The sequence below is a fragment of the Nothobranchius furzeri genome, chromosome 19, assembly GCF_043380555.1.
Source record: "Nothobranchius furzeri strain GRZ-AD chromosome 19, NfurGRZ-RIMD1, whole genome shotgun sequence".
Lineage (NCBI taxonomy): Eukaryota > Metazoa > Chordata > Actinopteri > Cyprinodontiformes > Nothobranchiidae > Nothobranchius > Nothobranchius furzeri.
This window is the reverse complement of record NC_091759.1, coordinates 22,679,953-22,701,870: the sequence shown is the minus strand read 5'-3', so window position 1 is coordinate 22,701,870 and position 21,918 is coordinate 22,679,953. Positions and strand designations below refer to the sequence as shown.

Here is a 21,918-nt window from a genome sequence, read left to right as displayed (position 1 = left end):
GGCAACTGCCATAAAGTCACATCAAGAAATGCTGCTGATCATTCCAATGATCCCAAATAGACTCACATTAGGCCACATGAAAGCAACTGAACCCAAAAATATATTAACCAGTATATAACTGCACTCTCACACAACACGCCTGCAGCATCAGTTAGGACTCCTCCCTCCCTTTTAAAAGCGTTTTCGCTTCTGAGGACATTGTGAAGCCACATGTTAGTCTGGCCCCGGTGTGATCAACCAGTTTCTGCGGGAATGTGACGGCGGAACCGGTTCGCAGCGGCGCGAGTCCAGTCCGTCCCCCCCCCCCCCCCCCCCCCCCCCGCCTATCTAATAGCGTCGCGCTTACAATTTTATAGACTTTTTTTAACGAGCTTAGAGCATGTCTAGCCTGTGTAATAATCCGGGGCTTGGGTGAATCACTTTTGAAAAGTTTTTAACTTACCCGGACACCGAGCTCTCGCCTTCCTCGCTGATGATTCTGACATGCTTGCGTTTAAGACGCTGCATCATCACCGTTGTATCCCCGTGCCATGCTAAGTCTGACCTACAAACGTTGCATGTCTTCGCCTGATTTAACTGAAAATGCTCCCAAACTTTAGAAATTTTTACTTTTTGGGGGTCTCGCTGCTTCTGCCATGTTCCTCTTACAAACACCTGCCGGCTCTGCACCGGTCTGCGCGCAACGGCGGGCAGGAGGGGAGGGGGCTTTTGGAAGAGTTGCGCAACACAACGAATCGATGACACAATTCGTTGCCAACGCTTTTAGTAATCGATTTTCATCGAATTTATCGATTCGTTGTTGCAGCCCTAATAACAACAAATACAACAAATAAAAACTAAACAGAAACAAAGTGGCTGTTTCTACTCACTCTTCTTCCTGATTTACCCGGAGGACCCAGCAACCCCTGTGATCCTCTGGGGCCCTAAAAACAAACAAGCAAATGTCTGTGATTGGTGGCCGGTATAAATGATCAACACCAGTTTGGAGAAGCGACTGGTTTACCTGAGGACCAGGATCTCCACTTTCTCCCTTCAGCCCAGAGCTTCCTGGACTTCCCTACAACAAATGAAACAATTAATTTGTTGACATCCATATTTAAATGAAAACAATTACATTTGCAACACAAAACAAAATCATAAAAAAATATATGTGTCTGAAATCTTTGGGCCGGCGCAGTTCAATGAAACATAACAATAAAGAGTTCATGAATAATCTGCTGAGTAAAACATTGTTAACAATAAAAAAAAAAAACCTCTTGGTATAAACAACAAAACAAAAGGAAACATACCACAGGTCCAGGGCGCCCGGTGAATCCCATTGGTCCAGGAGGTCCTTTCAGTGCCATCTAAAGAAAGTTACATCTCTAAATCAATAGTGATGATGTGGCTGTTTATCAGGAATCTGTGGCAGAAATCTTCTTTCTAAATCAGAAATATTTTCTGTAGGTTTTACGTTAGCAGCCTGTATTAAACTTTCAGCCCAAGTTTCAATTGTCACAAATTTAATTTGTATTTTGGTGCATTTTTCTAATTAAAATGGCTTTTTCTATGCAAGGAAAAATAAAACCTGCCCAAAATGGTATAAATCTATTTCTAACTGGGTAACAGTAAAGCATCAGACATCCCCTAAGTGCACAGTGAACAGGTGACATAAAAGTTTCTGACTGACCCTAGCCTGAGACAAGATGGCGGCTGCCTGGGCCTCCTGTGCAGAGACAACGGGACCCTTATCGCCGCCGCCCTGCCCAAAACGGAACTGCAAAGAAAGGAAGAAAAACAGAAGATATGAAGCAGATCCGTGTGTCGAATCGGAGAAAATATAACTGAACAACAAAAACTAACAAACAGAACCCAAAATGTCTTTGTAAGATGTAGCTGATTGACCAAATTGTTTGGTTGAGCGACCATAATGAAAATTCCATATATCAGTCTGAGTTAAACACAAAACGACTAAATCTAGTGAAAATGCAGAATCACACCCATGATCAAAAGGTACAAGTGACTCACAGGAAGCATGGCTGAGGTTCCAGGAGGTCCAGGGACTCCATCAGCCCCAGGCAGACCAGCTTTACCAGGAGGACCCTGCAGGGTGAAGAGGATTGATGAAGCTGACAGAAGTGCAGAAAAAGCTCTAAAATAGCAGTAATTACACATTCCTCAGAACTACTGGTGCACAAATCTGCCCTGAATAGAATAAAGAAGAAAATATTACTTACCCTCTCTCCAGGATCTCCCACAGAACCAGGAGGTCCAGATGATCCAGGAGGTCCAGACGGTCCCTTGAAAAGGAAATGTAGGATTTGTATATTTTTCAGCAGAGTAGAAGTGCAACTTAAAAATACCAGTTGAAATGAGGAAAATCATAAGGTCTAATAATTTTCATAAAGACTAAATAAATATGACGGACTTACTGCAGGCCCTTCAGGCCCTGGGGGACCTTCTATTAACATGCCCTAAAATGGACAAAATAAATAAAACAACTGAGAATTAAAAAAAGAAAGAAAACAGAATGCACCTTGCAGAAATTTAATAATAGGAAATAATGTAAAATATAAACACAATAAAACAGAATACTTCTCAAATATGAGCTGAATAAATAACTGGCCAAAAACCTTGGAGTCTTTCTCCAATTTTAACTTCTAATTATTGGCTCCTTTAAAAACCCAGAATTCATATCTTATGATGGGGTAAAGTTTTCATCATTTTACAAAATCAGACCCTCTAAATAAAAAGCTCAAGAGAATTTGCGACTCACAGGCTCCAAAACAGCAGGTTCTCCCTTTTCTCCTTTCTGGCCTCTAAAGGCGGCCTGAGGGAAAACACAAGTACCCAGGAACATAGTTCTGTCATTATAAACATACTTACACAGGAAACTGCAAAGCAAAACAAAAGTCTAGTTCATTCAAATATACAACAGGCACCAAGAAAATAAACTAAAACGTTTCCTGTATTATAGTAAAAGAACAAATTTACAACCTGTGTTGTTGTGAAAGGCATGAAAGCCTTCCTTCAAACATCATTGACTATTATGTTTTCCACCGAGCGGGTCCATTACTTTTCAACACTTATTGCATGAAAAAGCTTAGCAATAACAATAAAAAGCCATACACTGAGAAAATGACATTATTGACAGTTTTACTTAAAAATGCCTTTTTTTTTAGTGTATGTGAGAGCTACTGCTTACATTTATTAGTATTCCCAACAGCTTTTACTTTAGTAACAGCTAAAGCATTATTGTCATTGAAAAAGTCAGTTTCAACCACTAACACACCTTCAAGGTCTTGAATTGCATTCAAATATGTGTTCCTCTTTGACTGATTGAGCTTGCCGTAGTAACAACTGAAATTTAAAGTTGAAAATTTTTAGCTTAAAAAGCAAATTTTATTTAGTAAAATTTAACTAGAGCAATATCGTATGGACATCGGGGACAGTTCAACTGGATTGGCAGACCGGGGTGGTGGTCCCTCTATTTAACCATCCCACTGTCCTAATGGGTATGACCCCGCGAGGAAAGTTGACCAATGAGCAGGAGTGAGCACCACCTCACCCCCGTCACGTGGACCTCAAGGGATAAACCATCAATCCTGCCCAATGGTCAACTTTCCTCGCGAGGTCACCCATAAAGACAGTGGGAGGGTTTAAAATGGGGACCGCAGAATGTGTTCCAACTACAGAGGGAGGAGCAATATGGTTTCCATTCTGGCTTTGGAACACTGGACCGGCTCTTTACCCTTAGGGCGTCCTGGAGGGTGTGTGGGAGTTTTCCCAACTAATCTACAAGTGTTTTGTGGATTTGAAGGTGTTCGACCGCGTACCTTGGGGGGGCCCTGTGGGGGGTACTTTCGGAGTATGGGGTACAAGGCCCTCTGATACGAGCGGTTAGGTCCCTGCATGACTGGTGTCAGAGCTTGGTACGCATTTCCCACAGTGTCAGGCTCGTTTTCCGTGAGAGTTGGACTCCGCCAAGGCTGCCCTTTGTCACCGATTCTGAAGCTCTTGATTTACTAGTTGATCTACGTTCCTACCCTCATCTATGGTCACAAGCTTTGGGTAGTGACCTAAAGAATGAGACTGCAGATACGAGCGGCCAAAATGAGTTATTTCCACAGTGTCTGGGCTCTCCCATAGAGATAGGGCGAGAAGCTCGGTCATCCGGAAGGGGCTCAGCGGTGTAGACCCGCTGCTCCTCCACATCACGAGTAGCCAGTTGAGGTGGCTCGGGCATCTGGTTAGGATACCCTCTGGTGAGGTATTCCAGGTATGTCCAACTGGGAGAAGATTCAAGGGAACACCCAGGACACGCTTCAGGGACTATGTCTCTCGGCTGGTCAGGGAAGTCCTTGGGATTCCCTCGGAGCAGCTGGCCGAAGTTGCTAGGGAGGGGAAAGTCGGGGCCTCCCTGCCCCCGCGACCCAACCCCGGATAAGTGGACGATAGTGAACGATTAAACAAAGCTTGTTGACATTATCGCTACTATGGCAGGTTTTGGAAAGAGGGGGTGGGGGAACACAATTTAAAGGCAAGTGCGGTCTTGTTAACCACTACAAATAAGAATTTCTGTCTCATTAAAAAAAACTTAGTAAATTAAAGAAATATTTTCCTGTATTGAACTGTGACAGGTAAAAAAACTCATCATCTTGGAGGACACTGAAAACAATTTGTTGGTTGAAACTGATTTTTCTTTTTGCCTCAGCAGCAAAATGACTTACGCCTCCCTCATCCGTCACAGCGGACAAGGCGGGCCCCATGTAGGCATCGACCTCTCCGGTCTCTGGTAAGGGCTCATTGTAGTCTCTGTAGGCATAGTCGTATTCTTTAAGGCCCACATCTCCAGTCACATACTCCTCAGTGAAGACTTCTTCACCAACATCGCCCGCTTTGGTGGCATCTACCTCCTCTCCCACCAAGGCTGGTTCGACCTGGGGCTACGATGGGTTCAGTAAAGCCGCAATAGGAAGGATACAGAGGTCCGAAAAGGAAGAATTAAACAAGGGAAGAAAAGGATGGAAGAAGCAGTAAGGAGATGAGCAGGATGGAAAGATGTTAGTAAAAGAAGATGAACAGCAAAAACAAGAAGGTATGAAAGAAAGGAGCACATTCAAATAAATTAATCTTACCTTTTGCAAATATAATGTGACATTAGGACAAAAAAAGACATGTAGAGCTCAGAGATAGTGCCTAATGTTGATCCAGGCTGACTTTTTCAGATGTGTCCTGTCACTTTAAGTCTTATGTCAATTACTTAATATTCTCTAACAGCAGCAGGTTTTCACCAAAGCCTTTCATTATCGATCCATGAGTATTCATATTTATTGATGAGTTTGAAAATAAAAGTACATTCTAATCAACTTAACTTAGGTTCTAGATATCACAGAAGAGATAACAACAAACTTTGTGAAAACGGGCTTCTTCTATCTGCTGTACCATGCAAAGCCAATAACGGTATCTTGCGTCTGTACTTACCATACACGGTATACTACAAATAAAAATCCATTGGGAATATATATTACATTTTCTCAAAAATAAACAGGCAGAATGTAGCACATTCAAAGCCTTTTGAACACAAACTTTTTAGTTTTTTCTTTTTGTTTTTACCCGAGTAAACATAGCTAAACATTGTAGCATTAAAACTTAATATCAAAACAAATAAATCCAACAAACTAAAAAAATACAAACGTGCTTTATGTTGCAAATGAGCTGTCAGATACCCATCTTATTTCTAAACATAAATACAACAAAGTAACTCATTAACAACTGTGTTCTGTTAAGTACTTTCAAACAAGAATGCATTATATTCATCTGCTTTTGTTTCTGTGGTTAAATATGAACATCAAATACTCACATGTGGACCTGTTTTCCACAAGATTTTTGTTCTCATCTCAAGATGCCAACAATATCAACCAAGATTCTTGAGATGAGAACAAACAGCAAATCTTGTTAGAGAAAAAGAGAACCACATAAAAATATCTGATGATAAACGCAGATGAATGTGGTACATTCTTTTTTAAAGTGCATGTCAAGTGTGCCTCAGAGTCTTACCCCACCCACGTATCAATTTTGAAAACTGCAACATTAGTAGGCGTTGCCTGGAGGACCGAGAGGGCGGAGCCGTGGCAGTGACGAAGAGACGGCTAACTAGACGAAGCTAGCTCCCTTCACTCTGAGCAGTCATTAGAAGTGGAGGACGTTTCTCCCCCTCCTTACCCAGACACTCGAGAAGAAAGGGACCAAGTCTATTTGGAGGAGACAAGCGGACATGAGCCTTATTGTTTTGAGCTTGTGAGTTGCCTGAAATTACTGGAACCGACCCAACAGACCCATCTCTGAACGTAAGTAGCCGTTAGCCATAGCATTGGATTAGCTGCAGGGTTTGTCTCCATGGCCCTAAAAAGCTAGTATTCAGCATGTTTTAGAGATTTATCTGCATCAACACACCTGGTTTTAATCAGCAACAAACAGCTGAGCTGCTTAACAGCTTATCTAACCTGTTAAAGCAGGAAAATCCACTGAAACGTGCTGGATAGCAGCTCTCCAGGAGATCTGGGCTCAAGCTAGTCTGCTGCATAAAGTTATGAAAATATACCATGAGAAAATTATTCTGTAATGTGTTCAGCCCATTAAAACTGCCCTGATTTCATTATTTATTTACTGATACTAGCTGCTCTTGGTTGCAGGTGATCCTCTGGTGTCTGCAGCTGGTCTCCTGCTGATGTCGTCGGGATCAGGAACTTCCAGAAGAATGTGCCTTTCAATGACTCTTTCCCCCTTATTTGTTATATTAATTAAATAAATCTCAATTTATATATTTCCTGTTTTTGTTCATGTCCATAAATACTTAAACATGCTTGAAATTAAAACGAGCTTTTAACAGTGAGGTGCTAGTTTAGTTCATCACAATAGAGCTAGTTAAACATGCGACAATGTGATAATTCAATTAATGTAATTTATAAATATCCATTAAAATATCAAAACTGGAATCAAAATTAGATATTTGGCAGCACAAAAAACTTGTCAAACACAATATTTATTATAATAATTGTAGGCAGACAGGAGACAGAGCTGATGGAGGTTCTCAGTCATCGAAGGATGGCTGAAGGCTTTCCAGGAACAGGAGATGTGGTGTTGTCTCTTCTCTCTCTATTCTGCCAGATGAGCTGATAGGTTACAGGTGTGTGAGGACATCCTCATGCTGTCATAACCAGATGACAGGAGTTATCAGGTGATCAGCCAGGCTAATGATGAGATGCAGAAAGAAAACAAATCATGCAGAAAGAAAACAAATCCAGGACAGTGTACAGTAATAAAAATAATATGTGGTGTTGCTTACCTTATGTGCTCTTATAGAGTTATTAACGTGTGCCTGCCTCATGGTGTAGAGTCCATATTTTACTGAGTGTCCTGCAGTAATGCAGGTTATTAGTTAATTTACTTTTGATAGCAAAAACAAAATATTTAATTTAAAAGTTATTTACCAGGTGAATCAGCTCACACGTCACCACCTGGTGGTGACCACCAAGTGTCACAGGGCCAGAATCAGTAGCCTCCTTCATGATGTAATCACATACTTATTTAATTGTTAATATCTTAAAAATTCAGAAATGTTTTAATTTTTTTTTACCTTGAACAGTTCACTGAGCTTGCACTGTCACTGAGGTGGAAGCTGGAATCAACAGCAGACACCTCACACCGTGGTCTTTTCAGGAGGTGTGGATGCTCTGGGACCTTCTGGAAGATGAATTTCTGTCATGGTCCCTGTGTCACAAGACACTGAGGCTGTGAGCTCTATAAAAACAAAGAAGCAGCACATTTATAAATGTTTAAAAGAGCATAAAATCACTTGTAACAATCTGTAAAACAAATTAAAACTAGAAGGTAATAAAATGTTTACATAGAAGATTATTAAAAATAATTCACCTTTGCTACGGGTAACACCACGCCAGCCTGGACAAGTGCATTCTTGCAGATTACTAAATCAGTCTGACAGCCAGTGTCTTGGGTAGATTTAGCCTGAAAAAAAATAGAAGCACATTGATGTTTATAAAGTCAGATAAAATACAAACGAAACTGTCCCATATAGGCGCTTTATAACATTCCTAGTGTGTGATGTTATTATAAAGTAAAAGTCAGTCACATATGATGTGGAGACCCTGAAATGCGACCTCCTGAACAGAATTCCTCACGGAACCGGGTCACGCTGTGCTAGATTTCACGCTGTAATGCTGTCTGTCAACTAGTGCTGCGTCAGTTTAGAGTCACTGTTGCTGAATTACCGACTGACACAAAAACAACCCGAATTTTCTCTGAGCCTGACAGTCATGTGGACCGTTTTGTCGGCCAGGGCTTCGAGATATGTTCCGATTCGCCGCTGATTCTAACCTTACATCCCGTTCCACATTTTGTGAACTTGACAAAATAGCCCGAAGGCAGTGCAGACTGATATTAGCTAAATGGAGTGAACCACGTCTCTCAAACTTTGCATTTAGGTAGGAAATTGTCTTTAGAAGATGTTAAAACTTTTATTTAGCTTACTCACCTCAGACTGTAGCCCGTCATGGTGGGGGAGCAGAGTCGGTGGGCTGCATCTAAATCGCGGAAGAGCCACGGTGGGCACAGCCTCCCTCTTGGAACGGAGACGTGCAGAATCGCGGGTAAAATGCTGGTTGCAAACTACAGCACCAGGCGGGAGCTGAATCTTTTCCAGACACGCAACCACTGGCGCCTAATTTCTAAGTCCAGCGGAAAGGAGTGCAACCCGACAGAGCTCCGCAACCATACTACACTACACCATCTCACCATGCTAACACGATATGGAGCACTAAACCCGAACTACTTTCCTAATTACACTAACAGCCAAACAGTAACTAAACTACAATATCCAACAGCCAAGCTAACACTAAATAAGTATGTATAACACTAAAAGCTATGCTAAAGACTAGGATATGCTAATGCTATATGCTAATGCTGAACTACGGCTAGCCTCCTACACTCTCATGCAAATCCAACTCCCAACTCGCCACAAGGCGTGGCCGAGACTCCCGATGCTTTTATAACGTTGACACAGAGCTGCTACGTAGTACTCTACTGGATTACGTAGTATCTTACTCTTTAGCCATTGGCTAAAATTTATTCAAAATGAGTCAAATTCTATGTTTTAAGCTGAAGGTGGAGCTATACTGTGGTATTTAGGCAGAATTTTTAATTTTTTAAGAAAATGCACCAAAATGCTAAAATAATGAATACACACATTTAAAACACTATTAGACACTCATTTATACAGTTCATCAGCAAAAAAAAGTTAATTTAGACGTTACTTGCTCTTTAAAACACCTTTTCTCTCACATCTTGTTACAAGGCATCGGTGCCTTGAACAGATTAGTGTGTGTTAGAAGAGTAAAGAGGAACAGAGGTATTACTACTTTGTTAACTACTTAAGACTGGGCTCACAGTCATACAGGTACACCGTTTTCATTTGATTCAGTTGGTTCAGTTGTATTGGTTAACTTTAGAGATCCTGGATTTTACTAACCTAATCCTATCTTATTCTCTAAGATATGTAAAAGCTAGATTTGATGTGTGTCCGTTTCTTTTTACCTGTACAGGTATTTCTTCTTGTCCAACCACCTCACCGTCTGGCTGTGGGACCATCTCTTCATAGTAATAATCAGTCTCTGTAGGGGTGTGGCCAGCCTCAGAATATTCTGTGTCTACATCCTGATTGGTCAGGTAGACAGGAAGTGGTGAGCAGGGAGGAAGTAAGCAGATTTGATTGAGAGCAGGGTTAGTTTATAATCTGCTTGTAAATCATGAGTAAAAAAGAAGAAATTGGAAAGCAAAATAAAATTGTGATCGCCAGACAGACACATTTTTGTTTCACTGGCAACTCACAATTTTAAACCTGTAAAAATTAATTTTAGAAAAGAAATTTCAATTAGGCTTGGATTGAATTATCAATGACTTTAAAATTTGCCAGATGCAGAATTTTAACAGTTATTGACTTTTCTTATCTGAAATTTCTTTTCATGCTTTTGTTAAACCATTTTCACTGTTTTAAGCTCACAAGCCAAGTTTCCAAAAAGGGTAAATATCCATCCCTTAAGATGGAAACATTACAGCTTGATGCTTCAGCATGTTTAGTTTCATCCATTGAAGACCAAATAACACAGAAACCAACAGCCTCACAGAACATTAACCAGCAACACATTTAACTTTATCAACTCCTGAACATGGACACATTTTTCCACCTTAAAAAAAAAGAGGTCAAACTATGTAGTGTCATAAAGTTAGACTCAAAAGTTCTCTAGATTCTGTGAAGCTGTTTTTAAGAAAGACGTTTCTTAACCATAGAAATCCATGCTCATTTGTTTGACCATTACTTTAACTGTTTCCATAAAGAAGAAAAACGGAGTCCTCTAGCTGCTCAGGTTTTAAGATCCAGTTTTAGTATGAGATCAAGTAAAGAACAGTGAAGCCATGCTTCAATGTGCACCGCTGGATCATATCATACAAAGAAGTTGGGAAGGTTGTCAGAATGATATGATATATGGAAAGATGAGAACGCAGTCAGCTTGTTAGCCTGATTTGAACCAACTTCCAATCTGACATCCAACTTGTGCATCATCAAAATGTGCATGGCTGTCGACCTAAAGCAGGATCAACTAGTCATGAAACACGACAAAAATAAAGAGGCATATAAAGATTTTACTTTGATGATGGTCAAGGCTGATAAACAGACTGGGAAGACGGGACAAACATCTCTGGACATGTTGACCCAAACATGAATCTTCATGTTGTACCTGTTGGGGAATGTCGGTTCTCTTAGCTGGGACCGAAGCTCCCCGCAGTGCAGTCTCACCAAACGGTGGGAAAGGTCTGTGGTGGGACTTAACGTTGTTGTCCATGTCCTTGAACTTTGTGGTTCTGGGCAGCGTAGGTCGAACAGGGGCACGTGTTGGAGCTTCTTTTGTTGGGACAGAAAACTTTTTGGTTGTTGGTTTGATCGGAGGGACTTTGTTGAACACACTTTTAGCTATTGTCTTCTCTTTCAGCTCTGCTTTTTCTTCGATGTTTGCTTTTGGAGATTTGGTGACAGAAACCTTTGTAGGTTCTGGTTTTGTTATTTTTGTGGGTTTCGGTGCTTTAGTAGCGACTACATTAACAGCTGACTTGGCCGTGCTATCTACAGAGTTCGTTTTTGTAGTGGTTTCACTTTTTGCCTTATTTCCAGCCACTTTGCTAACATCTTTCTTTTTGGCTTCTGAAGAAACTTTGTTGTTCCCATTTGCTTTTGCTGCACCATTGACTTTATTTTCAGCTTTGCCATTGACTTCAGTGGTAGATTTGCCATTTCCATTGGCTTTCTTTGTTGTAGTTTTACCTCCGCCATTTCCATTCACCTTAGACCCAACCGTAGCTTTTCCATTTCCATTGGTTTTCTTCTCGGCAGAGGCTTTTCCATTAACTTTTGTTTCACCTACAAGCTTCCCATTTTTGGCCTCAGTTTTGGCATTGCCATTACCTTTAGATGCACCACTGGGTTTCTTTGGAGAAGCTGTTTTACCATTGCCATTCTTAACTGGGACAGCTGTGGTTTTGGCTTTAGTTGCTGTTGTTGGTTTGATCTTTGACAAGAAGATGCCTGCAGCAGTGGGTTTAGCTTTGGATGGCTTAGCTGTAGAGGACTTGATAGCTTTGGTGGGCATGGGTGGCTTGACGACCAGTTTGTAAGGTCCAGACTTGGCTGACTTAGCTGGAGTGGGTTTAGTTGATTTAGTGGGAGCTGCTTTCCCACTGGGTGCCTTCTTCTAATATCCACGATTATAATGTTTAGTATGAAGAAGTGCATAGACAAAAAACATAGAGAGGGTAGAAAATGACAAAGATACAAAGAGGGATTGGGAGGGAGATGAAAAGCACAAACAAGGGATTGACAGAAAGAGAAAAAGACAAGAGTGGATGTTTTGAGACACAGTGACATAAAGATGGCTAAGGCTTGGACGATTTGCTGAGACTGTGCAGGCATTACTGGATACAGCAGACGATCAGGTTTTAAAATACATCTAAAATAAACAATATTATGAAAAACAAACCTATAATGCACAATAAACAATACAATTTCATTACTTTGACTTAAGTTCTAAACTGGTATTTTTGCTGTTCTCTCCAGTAATGCCATTCCCACTGTCACATGATAAAGCAGCATCTTTGTTCAGTTAGGAACTGGGCACCATGGTTTAGTAGAGGCACTGAGGATGTGAATGGTCAGGTAAAGGTGGCTGTTTAACACACACACACACACACACTAGTCACACAACACAAAAAGCTCACACATTATTCACCTGTTGGGTAATAAAGCATGAAACAGTTGAACTGGAAAACAGAAAAGGTTCCAGCTTTTCAGCCATGCAAAAGAAACAACTCAGAAGACATGCAAACACGTGCTTTATAAAATGATAAAATGTGGGATAAAAGACCATACACAGGTATTTTTTGTAAATCATGCCACTACTAATAAAAAGATATTATAGTTTAAGATCTAAACAAGCTTTCAAGGTGAACTTACGACCCATAGATGTAATACAGCACCAATGGATTTTTAAACTAGTATATAAGCATTCACAGTCCATCATACAAACCTTTGATGTAAAACTAGGCATTGAATATATCTCTATTTTGAAATCTATGAAAAAGATAATCAGATGATGCAAAACTAAAGTAAGTGCATGCGGTGTTCTTAAATCTCCGTCACAAACATGCAAGTAGCAGGACAATAAGGATCCTTCATTAAACAATCGTGCAAAATTAAGAACCCAAACAGAATAAGTTTATTTTAAAATAACATGCAAGGAAAGCAAGTAAAATGTGTGAAACACCAGAAAGAATCAGAAAACCAAAAGTATTAGTGTCTTCTTGTGTGGTTATGAAATTATATTTATGTATAATGTAAAAGGAAGATCAAATAACTCAGGTTTTCTAAACTTAGTTGTATTTGCATATTCTCTTTTTATATTACATTATATGATGGAAACTTTAATTATATTTTCTCAGAAATTAATTTTCAAAGACTTTTAGTTTAGGTCTAAATTGTAAAAGAACAAAATAAAATGGACAAATTACTTCTACAAGAGGGAGTAATAAAAAAACGTAGAAAATGTGTGTGTGTGTGTGTGTGTGTGTGTGTGTGTGTGTGTGTGTGTGTGTGTGTGTGTGTGTGTGTGTGTGTGTGAGACACAGCTGGACCTTCAGTTCCCCAGTGCCCTCACATGGCCACGTGTGAACACACATACATAAAAGACAACATGTGGATGACATAAGGACAAAAATATCACAAGGCGCAAAAGTAATCCTGTGTGACACAAGTAGATGAAATAAGGCGAATGTGTAGGAGATCATTCTTAATGAGGAAATGAGACATTAAATAAAAGGGAAGTATGAAGTGATGAGAGGCTTTCAGAAGTTAAATTTAAACAACTTTTATAAACATTTCCAAAGAATTTTTTTCAGCAATTATGATAACTTGAATTATATTTAAATGATCAGAATGTGTTTTTGTTTGAATGCTCCTCTCATTCTCTCATTGCCCTTCCCTTCCACAAACCCAACTAGTGTCTTCCCTCTCTCTTGCTCCCACTTTACCTGCTGCTTGTGGTCCCCAGGTTGGGGAGAGGGGGATGAAGATGAGGAGGGAAGGCCTGTGGTTTCCTCATAATAATATGGATATTCATGGTCATCCTGCTCCTCATCAAAGTACCAAAAAGAAAGAAAAGGTGGAGGTTTTGTTTGGTTGTAAGCAAACAACCAAAGCAGTGGGTTGAATGGGGCAGGAGGATTCATGAAAGCAGGTGAAAAGCAGAAAGAATGAGAGACTGCAAAGGCCAAAGGTAAAAGACCAAAGTCATGTGTTGAAAGACTGCACCAGACAGCAAAATAGACAGACACAAATTAAAGCTGTAATTTCTCAGTTCATCAGAGTCTGCACAAGTAGCTTATAGGTGTTGACAAAAAGATGTCAGCAGAAAATCAACCCTGATGAAAGAGAAAATCATAAACAAACAAAGCCAATGAATATAACCACACTAACTTATATTCATTCAAGAAGCAGTCATCTCAACAGATTCAACATGACAGAGTAAGAGTCCTCTAGCAACCAAACGTTTATACTGGGTGTTTCTCAATGTCAAGGCGCCTGGCCTTGCGAGGCGATGTCTTGCGAGGGCAGGCGCCTTACTTACGAGAACGCCGTCCTTCCTTGGTCAAAGAGAACGGTTAAATGGAACACAGTGTTTCCCTTACATAGGCGTAGCCGTGGCAGCCTGCCATGGCTGAAATCCCAGCGCCACGCCTACAAGATCCCAAGTTTTATTGATTTTATCTTTTTTTGCGCTGTTTCCCGAAGAAGCAGCGGCAACTACTCTGTTTTTGCTTGTGATCACAGCCGGCAGGCAGCAAGGAGGAGGAGGCAGGGCAGGGTGGTTACAGCTAGGGATGAGCCGGATACGGTATGCTCTAAGTGTTTTTCTCCCCAGAAGAAGCTACAGTGATGTTCTACTGAGCTGTGGTGGCCTCATGGAGGAGGCCATCGTCTAGCACACTGCTGCTAACCACTTAAACATTCTCCCTCTCCTGATAATAACTTTATGCTTTCCTTGACGTTGGATGTGCTACTACTAGTTTACCCGCTTAATTATAGATTCACTAGGATAAATACAATAAAGTTTATCTCTCACCAAGTAGAATATTTACTAAGAAATCACAATGTAACCACAGACACATTGTTTGGTGTGTGTGTGTGTGTGTGTGTGTGTGTGTGCGCGCGCGCGCGCTCTGTCTTCTCGATCCCCAGTGAGTCGTGGTGGATGGCTGCTTATACTGAGCCAGGATTCTCTGGAGATTTCTTCCTGTTAAAAGGGAGTTTTCCTCTCCACTGTCGCTATATGCTTGCTTAGTATGAGGATTGCTGTGAAGTCACTGACACTAGTCAGTGACTTGATGCAATTTGCTGGGTTCCTTATATAGGAAACATTTTTTCTGATTGGCTTAATGAACTGACCTGGATTGGAATGTTTATTATGTGAAGTGCCTTGAGACGACTCTTGTCGTGATTTGGCGCTATATAAATAAAATTGAATTGAATTGAATTGAATAAAGCATTTTTGACGAATACAAGCATTAAACAAGTAAAACTCGTAAAAATCTGTAACCGTGCTGAAGGAAAATCCTGATTGGGTAACTGACGGTCTTCACGCTCTGTGTTTGGCCAGTCACATCGAGCGCCCGCCACGCACGCACACAGACAACGGATCTCTCTGCGCTTGCTTCACTGTTGCACACGTTTCTTCAGAACTCCCTAGGTTTTCTTCAGCTCGCCTCTTTTTCGGTTGAATATTTAAAGCTTTTTTTTTGTAACGTATGTGGTGCATTTGACAAGACAGAGCTAAAAACGGATTGTGTCGCGTCAGTCACTGCCTCCGCTCCGGTCGGGTTTTTTAAATTTTTACTCTCTCTCTCTCTATCTCTCTTACACACACACACACACACACACACACACACACACACACACACACACACACACACACACACACCTTAATAAACATTGTTTTGTTTAACTGTGTGTGGGAAAAATGCCAACAACGTTAGGAAAAAATTCTGTTTAATCAAATTAAAATAAAAACAAAATTAAAAAGTTGTGTCTGGTTCTAGTATTTCATATTTCCTAGTTCCTACTGCATGAGTTCAGATGTATTAATTCATGCACGTAAATATTAATGTTCTTATTTAATTGAAAAACTTGTTCTGTAATAGTTCCTTTACTATTGTGATAAAAATGTTTAATCTCAATTCTGAGGCTGCTCTGTAAACTCTGTAAATAGTTTTCAAATAAACAATAGCTTATAAATAAACAACTTCTGATCAATCCATATCAATTTCAGATTTAAAATAATGTATTGATGTAAACCACACCCACTAATTTCCAAATTATAAATAGGAGGTGCATTCATCGATGTCCTTTGATCCGCATTAGTGATGTTTTCAGCACCAGAACAATGAAGCAAAGAAACAGATTCCTGAGTTTGTTAGTAATTTTATTTATTAGGTGCATCTGACCTGTTCTGTTTTTCTCTGAAATGAGATCAAATCAGTGCTTCTATGGGTCTCCTCTCTGCACTAGAAAAATGTACTTTATTACAATGTTCACTGTAAAGCATGTTGATGTTCTTAACAAATAAATTAAATCAAAAATATTGGTCAATAATGCCAAATATGTAAATTTGTGTTTCAGTCATTTTTATACTGGCTTAAAAATACTTCATTAAGTCTACTAAGCATGGGTGTAGAAGGTTTTTAAGAGGGCCAGCCCAGTAATGATCTTGGACCAAAATAAAGGGGGCAGAAAGTCAAATAAAGGGGGCAGAAGGAGATGTTTTTCCCAACGCCAAGAAAAATTAAATGCCAAATCCCCCCTGCAAAGTGTGTCACAGAGTTTAAAACAAAAATTATTCTTGTGCAAATATTGGTGTATTCACCTTTAATACTAGTTATTAAAATGCAGCAGTTGCTGGATTGGTGCAGTTCAAAGTGGAGTGCATCAAATAAAACAATATTAACATAAAGGTGAGACGTGTCATAATTTCACCCCTCCCACCACACACACACACACACACACACACACACACACACACACACACACACACACACACACACACACACCTTAATAAACATTGTTTTGTTTAACTGTGTGTGGGAAAAATGCCAACAACGTTAGGAAAAAATTCTGTTTAATCAAATTAAAATAAAATTTTAATTTTAATAAAATAAAAATTTTGGGACATGGAACGTCACCTCGCTGGCGGGGAAGGAGCCGGAGCTTGTGGCAGAGGTTGAGCGGTACCGGCTAGATATAGTCGGACTCACCTCGACACATTGCATTGGCTCTGGAACCCGAGACCTGGAGAGGGGTTGGACACTCTACTTTGCTGGAGTTGCTCCGGGTGAGAGGCGGAGGGCTGGGGTTGGCTTTTTGTTAGCCCCGAGACTCTCTGCCTGTGTGTTGGGGTTTACCCCGGGGGACAAGAGGGTAGCTTCCTTGCGCCTTCGGGTCGGGGAATGGGTCCTGACTGTTGTTTGTGCTTATGGGCCAAATATCAGTTCAGAGTACCCACCCTTTTTGGAGTCCCTGGGACGAGTGCTAGATAGTGCTCCATCAGGGGACTCCATTGTCCTGCTGGGGGACTTCAATGCTCACGTGGGCAATGACAGCTTGACCTGGAGGGGTGTGATTGGGAGGAACGGCCCACCTAATCTGAACTCGAGCGGTGTTTTGTTATTGGACTTCTGTGCAAGCCGCAGTTTGGCCATAACGAACACCATGTTCGAACATAAGGATGCCCACCGGTACACTTGGTACCAGGGCAGCCTAGGTCACAGGTCGATGATAGATTTTGTAGTCGTATCATCTGACCTGCGGCCGTATGTTTTGGACACCCGAGTGAAGAGAGGGGCGGAGCTGTCAACTGATCACCACCTGGTGGTGAGTTGGATCAGATGGCAAGGGAACATGCCGCGTAGACCTGGCAGACCCAAACGCATAGTGAGGGTCTGCTGGGAACGCCTGGCAGAAGAACCTGTCAAGACGGTCTTCAACTCCCACCTCCGGCAGAGCTTTGACCACGTCCCGAGAGCAGTGGGGGACATTGAGTCCGAGTGGGCCTTGTTCCACTCTGCGATTGTCGAGGCGGCTGTTGCTAGCTGTGGTCGTAAGGTGGCCGGTGCCAGTCGTGGTGGCAACCCCCGTACCCGCTGGTGGACACCAGAGGTTCGGGGAGCCGTCAGGCTGAAGAAGGAGGCCTACAGGGCATGGCTGGTCTGTGGGTCTCCGGAGGCAGCAGACAGGTACTGGATAGCCAAGCGGGGTGCAGCAGTGGCAGTTGCCGAGGCAAAATCTCGGGCGTGGGAGGAGTTTGGTGAGGCCATGGAGAAAGACTATCGATCGGCTCCAAAGAGGTTCTGGCAAACTGTCCGGCGCCTCAGGAGAGGAAGGCAGCAACTCGCTCACACTGTTTACAGTGGGGATGGGGAGCTGCTGACGTCAACTGAGGCTATAGTCGGACGGTGGAAGGAATACTTTGAGGAGCTCCTCAATCCCACCAATGCGCATTCCGAGGAGGAACCAGAGCTGGGAGGCCTGGGGATGGACTGTCCGATCTCGGGGGCAGAAGTTGCTGAGGTAGTCAAACAACTACACAGCGGCGGAGCCCCGGGGGCGGATGAGGTTCGTCCTGGGTATCTCAAGGCTATGGATGTTGTAGGGCTGTCATGGTTGACACGTCTCTACAACATTGCGTGGTCATCGGGGGCAGTTCCTAGGGAGTGGCAGACCGGGGTGGTGGTCCCCATCTTTAAGAAGGGTGACCTGAGGGTGTGTTCCAACTATAGGGGGATCACACTCCTCAGCCTCCCTGGAAAGGTCTACGCCAAGGTACTGGAGAGGAGGGTCCGATCGATAGTTGAATCTCAGATAGAGGAGGAGCAATGTGGTTTTCGTCCTGGCCGTGGAACTGTGGACCAGCTCTATACCCTTGCAAGGGTGATGGAGGGGGCATGGGAGTTTGCCCAACCAATCCACATGTGCTTTGTGGATTTGGAGAAGGCTTATGACCGTGTCCCCAGGGGCACCCTGTGGGGGACGCTCCAGGAGTATGGGGTGGGTGGCTTTCTGTTAAGGGCCATTCAGTCCCTTTACCAGAGGAGCGTGAGTTTGGTCCGCATAGCCGGTAGTAAGTCGGACCTGTTCCCAGTGAGGGTTGGACTCCGCCAGGGCTGCCCTTTGTCACCGGTTCTGTTCATCACTTTTATGGACAGAATTTCTAGACGCAGCCGTGGTGTGGAGTGTGTCGAGTTTGGTGGCAGGAGAATCTCGTCTCTGCTTTTTGCGGATGATGTGGTCCTCCTAGCTTCATCCAGCTCTGACCTTCAGCTCTTGCTGGGTAGGTTCGCGGCCGAATGTGAAGCGGCTGGGATGAGGATCAGCACCTCCAAATCTGAGACCATGGTTCTCGACCGGAAAAGGGTGGCTTGCCACCTCCGGGTCGGGGGAGAGGTCCTACCTCAAGTGGAGGAGTTTACGTATCTCGGGGTCTTGTTCACGAGTGAGGGTAGGAGGGATCGGGAGATCGACAGGCGGATTGGTTCGGCGTCTGCAGTGATGCGGACGCTGAGCCGATCTGTCGTGGGGAAGAGGGAGCTGAGCCAGAAAGCCAGGCTCTCAATTTACCGGTCGATCTACGTCCCAATCCTCACCTATGGTCATGAGCTTTGGGTAATGACCGAAAGAACGAGATCGCGGATACAAGCGGCCGAAATGAGTTTCCTCCGTAGGGTGGCCGGGCTCAGCCTTAGAGATAGGGTGAGGAGCTCGGACATTCGGGAGGGACTCGGAGTAGAACCGCTGCTCCTCCGGATCGAAAGGAGCCAGTTGAGGTGGTTTGGGCATCTGGTCAGGATGCCTCCTGGACGCCTCCCCGGGGAGGTGTTTCGGGCATGTCCTGCCGGCAGAAGGCCCCCGGGTCGACCCAGGACACGTTGGAGAGGTTACATCTCCAATCTGGTCCGGGAACGCCTTGGGGTCCTGCCGGAGGAGCTGGTGGACAAGGCCGGGGAGAGGACGGCCTGGAGCTCCCTAATTGGGATGCTGCCCCCGCGACCCGGACCCGGATAAGCGGAGGAAGACGAAGACGAAGACAAATTAAAATAAAAACAAAATTAAAAAGTTGTGTCTGGTTCTAGTATTTCATATTTCCTAGTTCCTACTGCATGAGTTCAGATGTATTAATTCATGCACTTAAATATTAATGTTCTTATTTAATTGAAAAACTTGTTCTGTAATAGTTCCTTTACTATTGTGATAAAAATGTTTAATCTCAATTCTGAGGCTGCTCTGTAAACTCTGTAAATAGTTTTCAAATAAACAATAGCTTATAAATTAACAACTTCTGATCAATCCATATCAATTTCAGATTTAAAATAATGTATTGATGTAAACCACACCCACTAATTTCCAAATTATAAATGAGAGGTGCATTCATCGGTGTATGTCCTTTGATCCGCATTAGTGATATTTTCAGCACCAGAACAGTGAAGCAAAGAAACAGATTCCTGAGTTTGTTAGTAATTTTATTTATTAGGTGCATCTGACCTGTTCTGTTTTTCTCTGAAATGAGATCAAATCAGTGCTTCTATGGGTTGTTTCCTCTCTGCACTAGAAAAATGTACTTTATTACAATGTTCACTGTAATGCATGTTGATGTTCTTAACAAATAAATTAAATCAAAAATATTGGTCAATAATGCCAAATATGTAAATTTGTGTTTCAGTCATTTTTATACTGGCTTAAAAATACTTCATTAAGTCTACTAAGCATGGGTGTAGAAGGTTTTTAAGAGGGCCAGCCCAGTAATGATCTTGGACCAAAATAAAGGGGGCAGAAAGTCAAATAAAGGGGGCAGAAGGAGATGTTTTTCCCAACGCCAAGAAAAATTAAATGCCAAATCCCCCCTGCAAAGTGTGTCACAGAGTTTAAAACAAAAATTATTCTTGTGCAAATATTGGTGTATTCACCTTTAATACTAGTTATTAAAATGCAGCAGTTGCTGGATTGGTGCAGTTCAAAGTGGAGTGCATCAAATAAAACAATATTAACATAAAGGTGAGACGTGTCATAATTTCACCCCTCCCACCACCACCACCACAGCTGGAAAAATTCCTAGGGGAAAGACTAGAAAAGACTTGCATCACGTGACCGCTGCTTCCACAGCGGTCACGTAAAGTCACGTGACACGGGAGATTACGTTATATTTTATACGTATTAGTTTCAATATGAATATATAACGAACCTTTTACTTTTTAAATTGTGAATATATTTGTTAAATTAAAAATATAAGTGAGTTACTACCCGCTAGCCACCGAAGCTGCAACTACTAAGCAACTAACCAACCATAGATAACTTCTTTGGATCTAAAAAAAAACATTTTAAATTAGCGGACTTACTTTTAAATTTGAAAATTGTCCCTGAAGTAGCTGCCGGCTTCTGGTCCGCCGTCTTTTTGAAAATGCAGCAGTGTATTGTGGGCAATTTTTGACCAAGGCTAGGCTACAAGACACCTCCCGTGTATCCTGCTCAGCTAGCTAAACGGCTAACAAACGGAGAACACACGCCTCGGTAGAACATGAACATTGGAGCACGTCTTGGCGACCGTTTATCAAATCAAATCAAAGATACTTTATTAATCCCAGAGGGAAATTAGAGTTTCAGTACACACAGTTCAAAGAATTGGTGACTGTGGTAATTCGCAACCCTGAGTCGCGCTACCTTTCTATCTCCTAGGCAACCGGGGCGGGGTATTTTGAATGAATTGTAACCCAGAAGCTAGAACCTTAATGAGGTATTAACTAATTGGCTTACTAATATGATCCATCCTCAATTTAGATAAAATATAAAATATAAATTAAGGAAATTAACAATACTAATTAATAGATATCTAATTAACTAATAGATAATTTCATAATGAATTATTGGAAGGGTGAATAACTAAAATAACGAGTTTAATATTAAACATCGGTTAAAACAAGAATCTTGAACATCCCTAACAGAAACAGAAGAGGAAAGCTGTATACTATTGGTCCAGGTGGGAATCTGAAATTTCATTGGCTGAGAGAAATAAGTCCCGCCTCCGCGAAATAAAACCGTGCGACGCAGCTGAGCGAGAGGAGAGACAAACGGCTGTGCAGCACGCAGATACAGAAAGCAAAGACTGAGCGGTTAGAGAGAGAGAGAGAGAGAGAAAAAAAAACAACGGTCGAGGCCGTGAAGAACCCTGATTTGGGTGCCGCATAGATAGAGGGAGAGGCGGACTTGACTCCTTCTAA

General features: G+C 42.1%; 1 protein-coding gene and 1 long non-coding RNA gene across 3 annotated transcripts in view; both read right to left on the bottom strand.

The window, feature by feature from the left end:
• The window catches only part of LOC139064221 (collagen alpha-1(V) chain-like), a 71,899-nt gene that overhangs the window by 16,833 nt on the left and 33,148 nt on the right, over positions 1–21,918 (bottom strand). Inside the window, exons 6-17 of the mRNA XM_070547276.1 lie at positions 13,633–13,728; positions 10,794–11,801; positions 9,592–9,711; positions 4,710–4,925; positions 2,756–2,809; positions 2,412–2,453; positions 2,217–2,279; positions 2,008–2,082; positions 1,670–1,756; positions 1,290–1,346; positions 1,004–1,057; positions 870–923 (exon numbers count right to left, since the gene is read on the bottom strand). Of these exons, the coding sequence (XP_070403377.1) occupies positions 870–923; positions 1,004–1,057; positions 1,290–1,346; positions 1,670–1,756; positions 2,008–2,082; positions 2,217–2,279; positions 2,412–2,453; positions 2,756–2,809; positions 4,710–4,925; positions 9,592–9,711; positions 10,794–11,801; positions 13,633–13,728 (1,926 nt within the window). The remainder of the gene's footprint in view (positions 1–869; positions 924–1,003; positions 1,058–1,289; positions 1,347–1,669; positions 1,757–2,007; positions 2,083–2,216; positions 2,280–2,411; positions 2,454–2,755; positions 2,810–4,709; positions 4,926–9,591; positions 9,712–10,793; positions 11,802–13,632; positions 13,729–21,918) is intronic.
• LOC139064284 (uncharacterized) lies at positions 7,038–8,767 on the bottom strand. Of its 2 annotated transcripts, XR_011517363.1 has the most exons (6): positions 8,534–8,767; positions 7,915–8,007; positions 7,619–7,782; positions 7,473–7,544; positions 7,328–7,398; positions 7,038–7,232 (listed from the first exon to the last, which is right to left on the bottom strand). It is a non-coding gene; the product is annotated as an uncharacterized lncRNA (long non-coding RNA). The 2 variants fall into 2 exon arrangements; XR_011517362.1 differs by lacking the exons at positions 7,038–7,232; positions 7,328–7,398 and having other exon boundaries at positions 7,409–7,544.